This window comes from Acromyrmex echinatior, chromosome 14 (genome assembly GCF_024713525.1).
Source record: "Acromyrmex echinatior isolate Ae372 chromosome 14, ASM2471352v2, whole genome shotgun sequence".
NCBI lineage: Eukaryota > Metazoa > Arthropoda > Insecta > Hymenoptera > Formicidae > Acromyrmex > Acromyrmex echinatior.
The window spans coordinates 4,736,972-4,748,929 of NC_141865.1; the positions used below are offsets into that span (position 1 = coordinate 4,736,972).

Here is an 11,958-nt window from a genome sequence, read left to right on the forward strand (position 1 = left end):
ATAATACAAAATCGTAATAAAACGATGTTTTGTACGATTGTCTTTGTCCGCTATTTGCTTCGACAAATATTTCGCATCTTTGTAAGTATGTTTTAATTAATTTGTATCAGAAATGTGCCTGTCGTTGCTACGAGATCAATATTCGCGCGTAAAATGTATTTTCATTAAATACGTGTTTTGGTCGATCGACAGATTCTTTTACAGATGGCTAAAAACGTTTTTAATTTTGTTAAACAGATATTTACGAATTGTTTTTTTTTCTTTTTTTTTTTAAATAGAATACACGGTCATTTCTTAAATATCACTTTTCTAATTTTGTAAAAAAGATTGTTAAATAAAAAAGTAGGATAAAAATGCCCTTTAGAACAAAACATAGTGGAGCGTAAAAACAATTTTCGTTTACTGATAATTATAAAATACGTAAAGGAGATTGTTATTGTAAAATCATTGTTGCGTTATTTTTTTAATGAATTTTTTTATTCTTTACTGTGATAATGAGGATTAATAAATCGTAAAATAATATGTTTTATAATATTATTTGATATACGTATTATATTACAATAGAATATTACAATAGAATCCGTACGTTGATCGATGAAGTAGTAATACTACCTCTGTGTGAAAGGCTTAGGTATTTCAATTGTAATATATCATATATAATATTATTACAGAGGTATAGTATTACTACTTGATCGATCAACAAACGGATTCTGTTCGTTCCTATCATAGCGATATATGTCACGGGAGATGACAGAAGGCCGCAAATACTATAACACTTGCGCATATGCGGTGAGCGATTTGCGGACAACTGTAACAACAGAAGAAGGCGTCAATTAAAATTATGGTGACCATCTGTCACAATAAAGACCGACACGTCGCGACCGCGAATTGTTCCGTGCGTAAATCCGTCGGAACTGCGTAGCGCAACCTTTTTTCCATCGCCCATGCGAAACACGGGGGTGGATTGATTGATGAACGGCCGTAGAAGAATCAGAGAGCGTTGTTACGTGACCAGAATATGGGCTGTTGACGCTTTTATTGTCCGATAGTAATTAGTAATGGGCAGTGTCAGAACATCCTTTATTATTTTTTTGTGTAATTAGACTACCTATAATTAAATTAAATTGAAGTTGAGTGTTTTCGATTATTTATAATCGCATTAATCTCAAATTTGCAAACTCAATAAAAGCATCAGATGAAACATATATATATCTTTTTTTTGTAACATTTTAAAAGAGATTAAACAATTTCTTATATTTAGACAAAAATTTGTTTACCTTTTTGTCCTACGGATTTTTTATCGGGCTTGTATTTCTTTACATTAAAAAAAATTTACTAAATCTTAATATATATGTTTTTTAATAATACTAAATTATTGAGTAAATATTTACAATAAATAAATATTCTCAATAAAACGGTGATATTTAAGTCAAATTAATGTATCAATTAATGTAAAATAAATATATGTTTACATTTAGTAAATATTTTATTAAAATTTAGTGCATTTTTTTTCAGTGTATGTTCTATATATTATACTTCTACTTCATCACGAACTGAAAAAAATCACTCGGTTGACATAAAAATTACGAGTAGATTTAACGTTGCAATAAAATGTGATGTACGAATTTATTATCAGCGCGGAGTTTTTATTATTCACAAAACACATTGCGCGATTTGGCGGAAACCGAACGGTGGTTCGCGCCGAATTTCCCAGCGCAATTACGTACACGGTAAAACCCGACGGCATTTGGCGATGTAGTTTCGCGCGAAAAATTATAGCGAGTCATCCGTGCGGCCGTTTCTTGGACGCAACGAAGGGCTCGTTTGCATTTCACGTTAATAACGGGACCATGTGGCACCGAAGGCAGCCTGCTGCCAGAGCTGCGCGCGTCAATAAAATAAAATTCCATCCGGTAGGAACGGCGGCGGTGCGCCACGTGGATCTTAAAGATTACTCCCGTTTCCGCATTCGTGCCATTTAATTTCCCTTCCCGTGTAATTTTGCTCGCGTCGAACCGAAAATATTACGGAGCTCATGCAAATCGCTCGGCCCTAAATCGATTTATACATACGCGACGTTATAAATCGCACGAGAGAGCGTCTAACTTTTTTCATAAATCAAAGATACGATCACGCGAATGTCTGCCGTTACTGTTCTAATGTCATCGATTAAATGTTGTATTGTAATCGTTTAATGTAACATTTATTATACGACTGAAAGATTTTTTTTTTATAATTCTTTTTGTTTATTTAAATTTATTAATTGATCATACGGAGAAGTTATTTTTCTTTTTTCTTTCTTTAGAAAAAAACAAAGAGAAAGATAAAAAAATCGATTTTTGCGTATGCATGTAAAATGTTTCACGCAAAGCGAAAGGTTGATTACTGTAATCCAATGTATAGTCAGTAAAAAGCAGCTGTTGAATCGTTTGTTATATGATTATTTCATTCAACGAGTGCCATTCAATTTCCTTAGCCATGTCGTTTCCGGTGATATGGTTTTGTCTTCGGGCACCGAATGACACATGTTCGAAATGCAATAGCGATGTATGTGATTTTGCCTGAGATAATGTTACTGTTGTATCCCATATAACACGTGTTTTATGTGTACAAGTGTATCGATTTTATTTATCAGAAAGATTTCTTCGAAGAAGTCTAATTCTGATGAATAGAATTATAATACACAATATATATTAATAATTCTACGTTTCTCATACACTGAGAAAAAAATACTGTTGATTCAATTAAAGTCTATATTACAGGCTGTCACTAACAGGTGATTAATAGGTGATTAATTCTTGTATATTTTTATTGACAAAAAGGCCTTGATTATAAATAATAATTTATGCTTTTATGTTATGACAACTCGTAATATAGACTTTAATTGAATCAATAGCATTTGTTTCTCAGTGTATAGAATTAGAAACAAAGAATTCAACAAGACAGTAGTATAAATGTAAATGTATTTAAATTAAAATAACATATCTCTGTCTACTTAAAAAAAATTAAAATTGGTCAATTTTTTAAATTGTTTGAGTCTACATTTAAGTATTTGAATTTTTAAAATAAATAATAAAATTGTCTACTTTAATAAAATAAAAATGAAATTTGTATATAATATGTATATTCTTTTATTAATGAAGATATTTCATCGCATATTATGCAAGAAATGCAAGTATTAACGATCTGAAATTGCGGCAGTAACTCGTAGGTAAATTTATTCGTAGTCCGTAGATTTGTTTGCGCGCAATTCTTGCGGAATTATGAAAAAAGGATCCGAACGTTCGACTACTTTTAATGCTGGACGTAGCTGTCGACGTGGAGCACCGCGCTCGTAAAAGTCCCAGCAACGCGATTACTATAATAAATATGAAACGAGATCTTGCAGCGTAAGCAGAAAGTAAAAGAAGAGGAACCGCGAGCGCGAGCGTAGACGGAGAAAAGAAACTAAGTACGCGGCAAGAACGTTGCGTACAAAACGCAAGACGCTTACGGGGTGTAGTATTACACTGCGGTACCACTTGTCAAGCCGATGTAAATCTTTATACTTAATGTTTATGACTTCTGCGCGTGTTTGCGACCGGCAAACATCAGAGCGATAAGAAACATTGCAGTAAGAAATTAAAAATGGCGCGAGAGAGGCCATCTATCGAAAGCTCTTCTGTTACAGAAATTTAATATTGGATAATTTATTACTGAAAGATAGTAATTAATTATTTATTTGAGATATTAAAAGGACAACGCTGATTTTAATATACCTAATGTCAGTAATTAATTACTGCCTTTCAGTTTAAATTGGTTAATTAGATTTCTATAAAGTTAAGGTTACTTCCGATTGCTCGAAAATTTAATAAGGAAATCTTATTCTCTATTTAATTCTGAATTTGTCTACGGCGTGCGATTTACTGGAGGTCACGTGCTATGAAAATCTTAATACTGTAAAGTACTTAAAACACCTATTTGTAATATTCACGCGAAATTAGTTTGTGGGAATTGCGGATCTTTCAATAACGTTATTACAGATGCATTGAGAGTATGTAGTATATTTTATAATGAAAAAAATATTTTCCAACAATTTATATAATGTACAAATCCAGAGTAAACGACGTTCCAATTTACTAGGCTAGAAATCCTTTACTAGGCAAAAAATTTACTTCAATACGGATTTGAAATCCAATTTTAATCTTATCGCTTAAAGAAGGTTTAAATGCGTCCATTGAAGATTAATAAAATCAAGTTTTTAAACGAAAATTCTATTCCAATAAAAAAAATGCATAGGCGAAAAATTATTCACGATTCATGGCGTATACTCTCTCCAGTTCGGCGAACATTTGCGGAGGCTTTTCGTGATGGTCCATTTGTAGGCGAGTGCAGCCAAAAATGACGGGGGGCAGGGGGGAGGGGGGGGGGAGGGGGGGGGAGGGGCGCGATCAGTTATGGACGGCAGCGTTCGCGGATCCCCAATAATTTCGTGCTTCCGTGCCGTGACAGATCTTTGTTGGTTTGTAAAACTAACGTTCGTACATTCCATTAAAACGGCCATCGGTATGCGCGGCAACGATCCCGTCTCGCCGGGCACGTAGACGAAACATGCGGCCGGCGCGGCGGGACGCTCTCATGAAATGGAATCAATCAAATATGAATCGTGTGCACGCGCGATGACGTGCATATAGGTGCCACGATCTCTCCTTGCTCGTTTTTCCGCATGTCGTCGCGACCGCGTCGACCCGAAACCTGGTCGAAAGCAGGTGGCACGTTCGCGGAAGTCACTGATAGAAAAAGCTATTAATCTTCGATTATAATATTTTGACGACGTTGAAATTCTTGTAAATCTGCGTTGAAAGAAAAAAATAGGAAGAGGAAGTAATAAAATTATATATTATAAGATAACTTCTGCATTGTTATTTTCTTCTCTTTTAAATTTTTCTGCTGTTTTTTTCTTTCCTTCGAATTTCAGATTTCAAAATCTCGGAAGTGTCCCGTAATACACACGAATTGAATCATTTGTATTCTGCTCATTTTCTTTTCTTTGAAATACCAGGAACATCTGATTAAATAATAATCTCTACCTTTCCTTTTTTTACTACACACCCTTTACTACATACGATGGGTTATTCCCGAATTAATTTTTATCGCTTTAACAAATATATACAAAAATATTAAATAATTCTTAGATATACTTTAACACCTCAGAAAGTATTTAAAGTTGTACAAAATTGAATATAAATATTGTTACAATTAATTATTTAATGCTCCTAGTTTTTCGAACAAAAGAAATATGGGACAAGAAATGATCCAATCGTATGTACATACCAAAAAAGCAATCTTATAAATACTTTTTATTAAAGATATTAAAGTATACGTAAGAATCATTTAATAATTCTTTCCTTACACTTATAAAAGTAATAAAAATTAATTCATATACAAACGACCCTATTATGTAAAGAACCGGAAAATCATTATATACATTAAAGTTAATTACGTTTATCACTCTTAATTAATCGCTTGCCCAGTAATTATCCCAAGGTTCATCGTGAAAGTAATTTGCATATAATTTATGCCGCCGCCCGCAGGTGAGAAAGCGGCTCGCGAGCATGAAAGTGGAGGGCGGAGTGGCAACGACGACGATCCTCCACAAGATCAAGGTCAAGGAAGAGACGAAGGAATGTTGCGGCTACCAGCAGGCCTCGCCGTCGTGCACGTCGGCGGCCACCACCGCGACCGTCGCGACCGTCGCGACGCTCACCGTTTCGTCCGCGACGGCGATCACCACGACCGTCACCAACAGCAACGGCGTCTCCACCGTGAACGCGAATCCTTCCACGACCACCACGGCGATAGTCGCCGCCGCCACCGCCACCCCCGCTCTGCAGTCATCCAGCATTATTTGCCATCCACCGACGACTGTCGCCAACACCGTAGACTCCTTTCCAGTCGACCTCGATCTCAAGGCTAAGAGTAAGGGTGAGTACACAGTAAAAAAACATTTTGTATTTTTATTGGAAACGGAAGTCCTTGTTAACACACATCTTGCGTTGAATTTTTTAATATTCAAGTATATTCAAGTAATTAATTTCACATATTGTGATTATGCTATTTGGCGAACGGATTGTGAGAACTTCAATTAGTTTATTTTTAATGATCGATAGAGTAATCTTCACCAAAGTTATTATTTCATAGTAACAACTGGAAAATCATATTTTTCTATTGTGTCATTTTTGATGCAAGAACACGACATATGGGGTTTCCAAAAACGATTAAAAATTATAATCGTTTTCAAGAAAAATACACTGAAAAAAATATTTTAAATTCTAGTAAATTATTTGTTTGAATAATAATGAACTAAATATTTACTAAATATAAAAGTATATTCGGTCAAAAATCATTAATTTGATTTAACAATTATTCTTTTATTGAGTAAATATTTATTTACTGTACGTAAATGTTTGGTTGATACTATTCAAACAAATATTTATTAAAATTTAATACATTTTTTTCAGTATATACATTTTACTTGGTATATAATTATGAATGTATAATTATTTCCTACTAACATTGTAGCAATAATAATTATATAACAGTAGAACTCCTAACTATAATTACTTTATCAATTTTTGCAATTATGTGTACAGACACAAACGCTTTTCTCTCAGTGTCGTTGAAAAGATATCGATTGCGTGACAAAAAAGCAGTGACTCGATAGATGCTTTCCATGTATGAAATAATATCGATCCTCATATATGAAAGTCGATTATCTTGAAAAAAATGTTATTTTATTAAAATATATTAATATCGTTTTTGGGATAATTTCCACTTTCTGAAAGCTTCTAATAGAATCTAATGCGGACGAATATCTTCATAAACGAATTTCTGCTTTCTTGGAAGACAATCGATTAGGTCAACCTACTTCCTAATGTGTAAATATCAATTTGCATTGACCTATTGATTTCTTGCCACAATCTAGTTTCATATAATGTCATGCTTTGCAAAATGTAAACTGACATATTGACAGATTCTTGACGTGACATAATGGAATTAAGTAGATTGTTGTTTCGTGATATGTGGTTATGGGAGAAAATCCTTTTACTGCATTTAAAAGGCATAAACTAGGATCGAAATTGAAATATATGAAACTTTAATCGCTATTAACACGCGAATGATTACGTATCATTATTGGCTTCAGGTTTAATTATGACACGGTCACCAATGATTCGAAGTATCTCGTTGCGTAGAATACCTGACGTTCAGAGTTGTTAATATCCTCTTCACTTCCATCACAGTCGGCAATATGTTGTAATAACGCGTCGGCGGAGTGACACGTGTCGTTTGAAAATTAACAACGTGGCCACTCTAGTCTATTTGATCTATCGCACGACCGGAAAAAACAAATCGCTCGGTACCCAGCTGAATCGAACTAGCAGGAGGTCGCTATTCTATTAATTCGGGATATCGACGTTTCTCGTTCGAGAGCGTGTCGATGGTGTAGCGCACAGGTGCGGTAAGTGCAGTTTATCTAATTTCAGATTCGCATCACGGTACATTATTTTTTTTTATTCATCCTTAACGCGGATTTCCGTGCTTAGCGCAGCTGTCAGTCGTCATGCTGTCGTTTATAATCTGTCACTTGCCAAGATCGCCATGCGACAGCCAATTTTAAATTGCTGATGAAATTATTAAGTTTTTTAATTAAAATGGATACAGGTAACAGAAATCGTAGAAATTAATAAAATTTCAATTCGAACGAACAAAACTACTGTGTAAATTATACGCGTAAACCTATGCAAAGTTTGTAAGTTTAATACGAAAATAATAGACGTATAACTTTAAAATATGTAGAATAGACCGAAATCGGATCAATATAAGCTTTGAAATGTATAGAACTTTTATCTATTGTTTTCGGTACAGAGAAAACAATAGACAACAGTTCTATGCAAAAGTAACTGCCTGTTTGAAATAAAAAACTGACAACAACTGTCTCAAAGTTTATTGATTCGATTCGCCTTGGCCTATCCTATATATATAATTTCTTTTCCAATATTTTGTCAGTTTTATTACTGGAAATATTAATATTTTTTACTCACTAAAAGAATTAAGTGAATAAATTATTATAAAAATAAAAAAGATGATGAACCGAATATTTTATTAGTATAAAAGACAATTATATTGAAAAGTTAAAAGATTTTAGAATTTCTTCAGTAATACCAAGAAAAAAACGATTTTCTGAAATCTAACATTTAAGTATACATAGTTCTAAAAATAGTTTTACTGGGCTATTAAAATAATTACGTAAGAATCCCAAGCATGATAAGCAACGCCGTAAAAAGTTTTGACATTCTAGAAATCAGTTTGAGCGTTCTACATAATCACTTTGATAGTCTAACAAAATTATTTTTAGATCACATCCGAATGTGGCAAAAATTTTTAGATATTTTAAAACCGTCCTTTTTATGTGACCGTTCGGACTTCTACAGTGTTAAAAACATGGGCTCTACTTTAATAATTCCAAAAGGTCTTCAAAGTACGAACCTAGTTAGGTGGATCGTGTGACGTTCTTTCTCGAAACGAGTGTCCCCGGAAGTTGACCCCGATCCTCGAAACTGAAAATTAAAAGGAACGACCTCGCCGATGTCCGCGCGAGAGCCCACGCTGTGGGCGCGTCGTACATTAGTTCGGAATATTGCATGGCGGTACCCGTATATCCAGTCCACGCGCTCTCGCTCGAATCGTACATTCAGCCCGAGCCGGTTATCTAGACGAGCGGCGAGCCCGCAGCTAACTTGGAAACCGGGGCTCAGGAAAAAAGCCCCTTCTGGCACATCAAAGCCTGTCATCGCGTCCGAGCGCGGGTTCTCTCTCGTGTCCTCTTTGCTCGTCTCAGGATCGCTTTTTGTTGACGCAACGCTATATAAAATCGTCATAGACGTGCCGATACGAGGCGTTCGATTAATATATGATTAAAAAATCCTTTACAAAACAGATAGGAAATAAAGACTCTAAACGGTTAAGCTTTATCTTTAATGTTTAAATAATTCAGTGAATTTTATGAATTTACATGAATTTACTTTAGGATAAGTGGTCTAACAATGAATCATGTAAATTTCAGAGGCTTATATCTCTTTCAATTATGATGAATTGAAGGTCTAAGTTTTGGCATACAGTTTATGAATTTAGTTGGCTACGTACTGTAAACAATAACTTTTAAATTATTTTTTAAATTTAGTCACAATTTCGATTATTTAAAAAATCGGGAAGTGGTTCATTGTGTATAAGGAGTATATACACAATGAACCATGTTATTTTTAATAATAAAAACTACATGTTTTATATTACGAATTGTTGGGATTATTTTAGTTTTGTTATATTTTAAAATGTTTATTTATAAAATAGAATTATAAGATGATGAGGATTCACAACGTCGACCGTGTTTTTCTTTCGTTTTGAGAAAACGCGTCAAATGAGTATATTTTTATTGAGATTTTAAGTGGAGGAGCCGTATTCTAAATAATTATTACAATGAATTATTATTTTGAAGATTATCGTAAAAAAGATCGAGAAAATTTACAATATACCAACAATATGGTTCATTGTTCAATACGTCATGATTCATTGTAGACCACCTAAGCTTTTTCATGATAATCTCCTAAATAATGTGGTAAAATAATATAACAGAAAAAGTTGCTTACAGAATAATAAAGCCAAATGTGCACACAAAACTATTGCACAATGAAAAAAATGATAGATGTACAAACTGTGTGTCGAATTTAATTTTAGTGTTAAAATGCAAACCTAAAACTAAAGTAATAATGTCACAAATTAAATTGAGCAATTTAATAATATTGATACTCACGGACGTCCTAGAAAAATTTTAATAATCTGATACTGATAAGCATCTTAAAACTCTCAAATAATTTTATTACAAAAAATATTACCTCCGCTTGGATTCGAAGACCTTTAAAAAAATGTAATAGAAATTCTCGACTTAAACATAATGATCTCAAAAACACAATGATCTCTTAATTAGAAAGAAATTAAAAGAAAAACTCTATTTTACATTATTATTATATATTTCATTGATAGTTAATGGGCTTGACGGCTTTGTACATGTCTATCGTGGTCTTTAATACGAATTTAGATGCATAGAAGCATACATGTGCACGCGTGGGGTATATGTATGCGGAAGCGTAATGCAAGAGATCACAGGCAAAAGAGGGAAAGAGGAAGAGCGAGAGAGGGAGAGAGAAAGAGAGAGAGAGAGAGAGAGCGATAGAATGTGCTCCGTAGGGGATGATGGCGAAACTCCTGCGAGCAGTCAGTCAACTTGGCTGGCCCGGTGTGTGTCGGTTAGGTTTGTGCGCCGCCTGACTGCCTGGTCCAGACGCGATAAGGCACGTCCGACACTTCCACTGGGATTCTGCTCGGGGCTGATATCATATCCGCCCGCGCTGCCGGAGCATCCCCGACGCTACGCCGTTCGAGGTGTATTTCGCGATAGTCACCCGCACACCGCGTGTACTTACGGGGTGCGGCTTACGACCTGGAGCTCGTCCTCGGCGTTACATCCGCCTCTCTTCTCGCTACTGAGAATCTTCTAAAACTGAAGGGCACTAACGGGAGAATAAGTTAGCGATGCGCTTCGAAATCTTAGGACATTATTTAGTTTTATAGATGTACTGAATATACAGTTAAGCCCCCTTTGAAAGCGATGTTTAATTTAATTACTGACTTTCAGAACGAAATTGTCCTGAGGCTGCTCCATTTTCATAAAACGTTAACTGGGCCATTTAACATTGTTTTTTTTTTATTTGTTACAGTTGGTTTCTGTAATAATTGAAATTAATCTGAATCCTTTGTCTTTGTGTAATTCTGTTTTTGAAAAGAGACAGGAAATGATATTAAACCACGGCTAGCGTTTTTCGATATTTATGACATAACAAGACCAAAAGAGATTTATCAACAGACGTCTAATTATTTTTGATTAAAGTTCAGGGGAACGGCCTGTATACGTCTTCTCTCCCTCCTCTGCGTTTAGCTAAGTTAAAAAAAGACATTAGGCATCGCGTGACGCGTTAACTTTCAAGTGTGCAACCGATCAGACGGAAACAGTGACCAGGATGAAATCCGAGGATGACGTCCTCGGTTCTTAAGTGGTACGCTTGTCGGCGAGATGAAATCGAACACATGGAGTCGCGAGATGTCGGGATCGAATTGGCGGGGAGAAGGCCCGCGAGAAGAAGGATGCGAGAAAAACGGCGGCGTCGGCGGCGTCGGCGGCGGCGGCGAAAGGGGCGGAAGAAAAAGGAGCTCTGTTCGAGATGAGGGAGAGAGAGAACGAAGGAGAATTCGAGAGCGGGAAGACCGTGGGTAGGGATTGCGATCAAAGCCATCTGTTGCATTGTCCCGGCAATTAGGAGGCGACAGCTGAGTCCCACCGTACTTACTTCCAGCCAGGGACTCTCAGCCGCGTGGAGCACGTGCGCTTTATCGATCTCGCTCTCTTCGTACCCCGTCGAACGTCGCCCACGAAGACCACCTTGCCCCGTGCGGAACCTTGCGTATGGCTCGAGTGCGTAAACCCGGGTGCTAATCTGGGTGCAGTTGCAGTAGCCGCATGTATTCTTTCGTAATCAGTACGACTTTTTATTTATATCAGTAAATAAAAGGAGCTTTCCAGCAGAGGCACAAATCGATACAAGAGTCATTCCTTACCGAATATCGAAGAAGAACAGGATGACTCTTGTGTCAATTTGTGTCTCTTGCTGGAAAGCTCCCAATAAATCTCAAATTAAAATTTTTGGTGTACTTTCAATGAATCAACGGTAATGATAATTTGTATTTGTTGAGCGATATCATCATTTCTCGCATTTTCTTAAATTCATTGATAAGGACTATTAGACAGATTTGACTCTAAACTTCTACGTCTAATAGAATTCGATTAAGCACTCGATGCATGTTAAAGCT

General features: G+C 35.7%; 1 protein-coding gene across 1 annotated transcript in view; it reads left to right on the forward strand.

Annotated features, from left to right (window-relative positions):
- The window catches only part of nvy (CBFA2/RUNX1 partner transcriptional co-repressor nervy), a 50,688-nt gene that overhangs the window by 13,744 nt on the left and 24,986 nt on the right, over positions 1–11,958 (forward strand). Inside the window, exon 2 of the mRNA XM_011053741.2 lies at positions 5,574–5,964. Within this exon, the coding sequence (XP_011052043.2) occupies positions 5,595–5,964 (370 nt within the window). The 5' untranslated portion in view covers positions 5,574–5,594. The remainder of the gene's footprint in view (positions 1–5,573; positions 5,965–11,958) is intronic.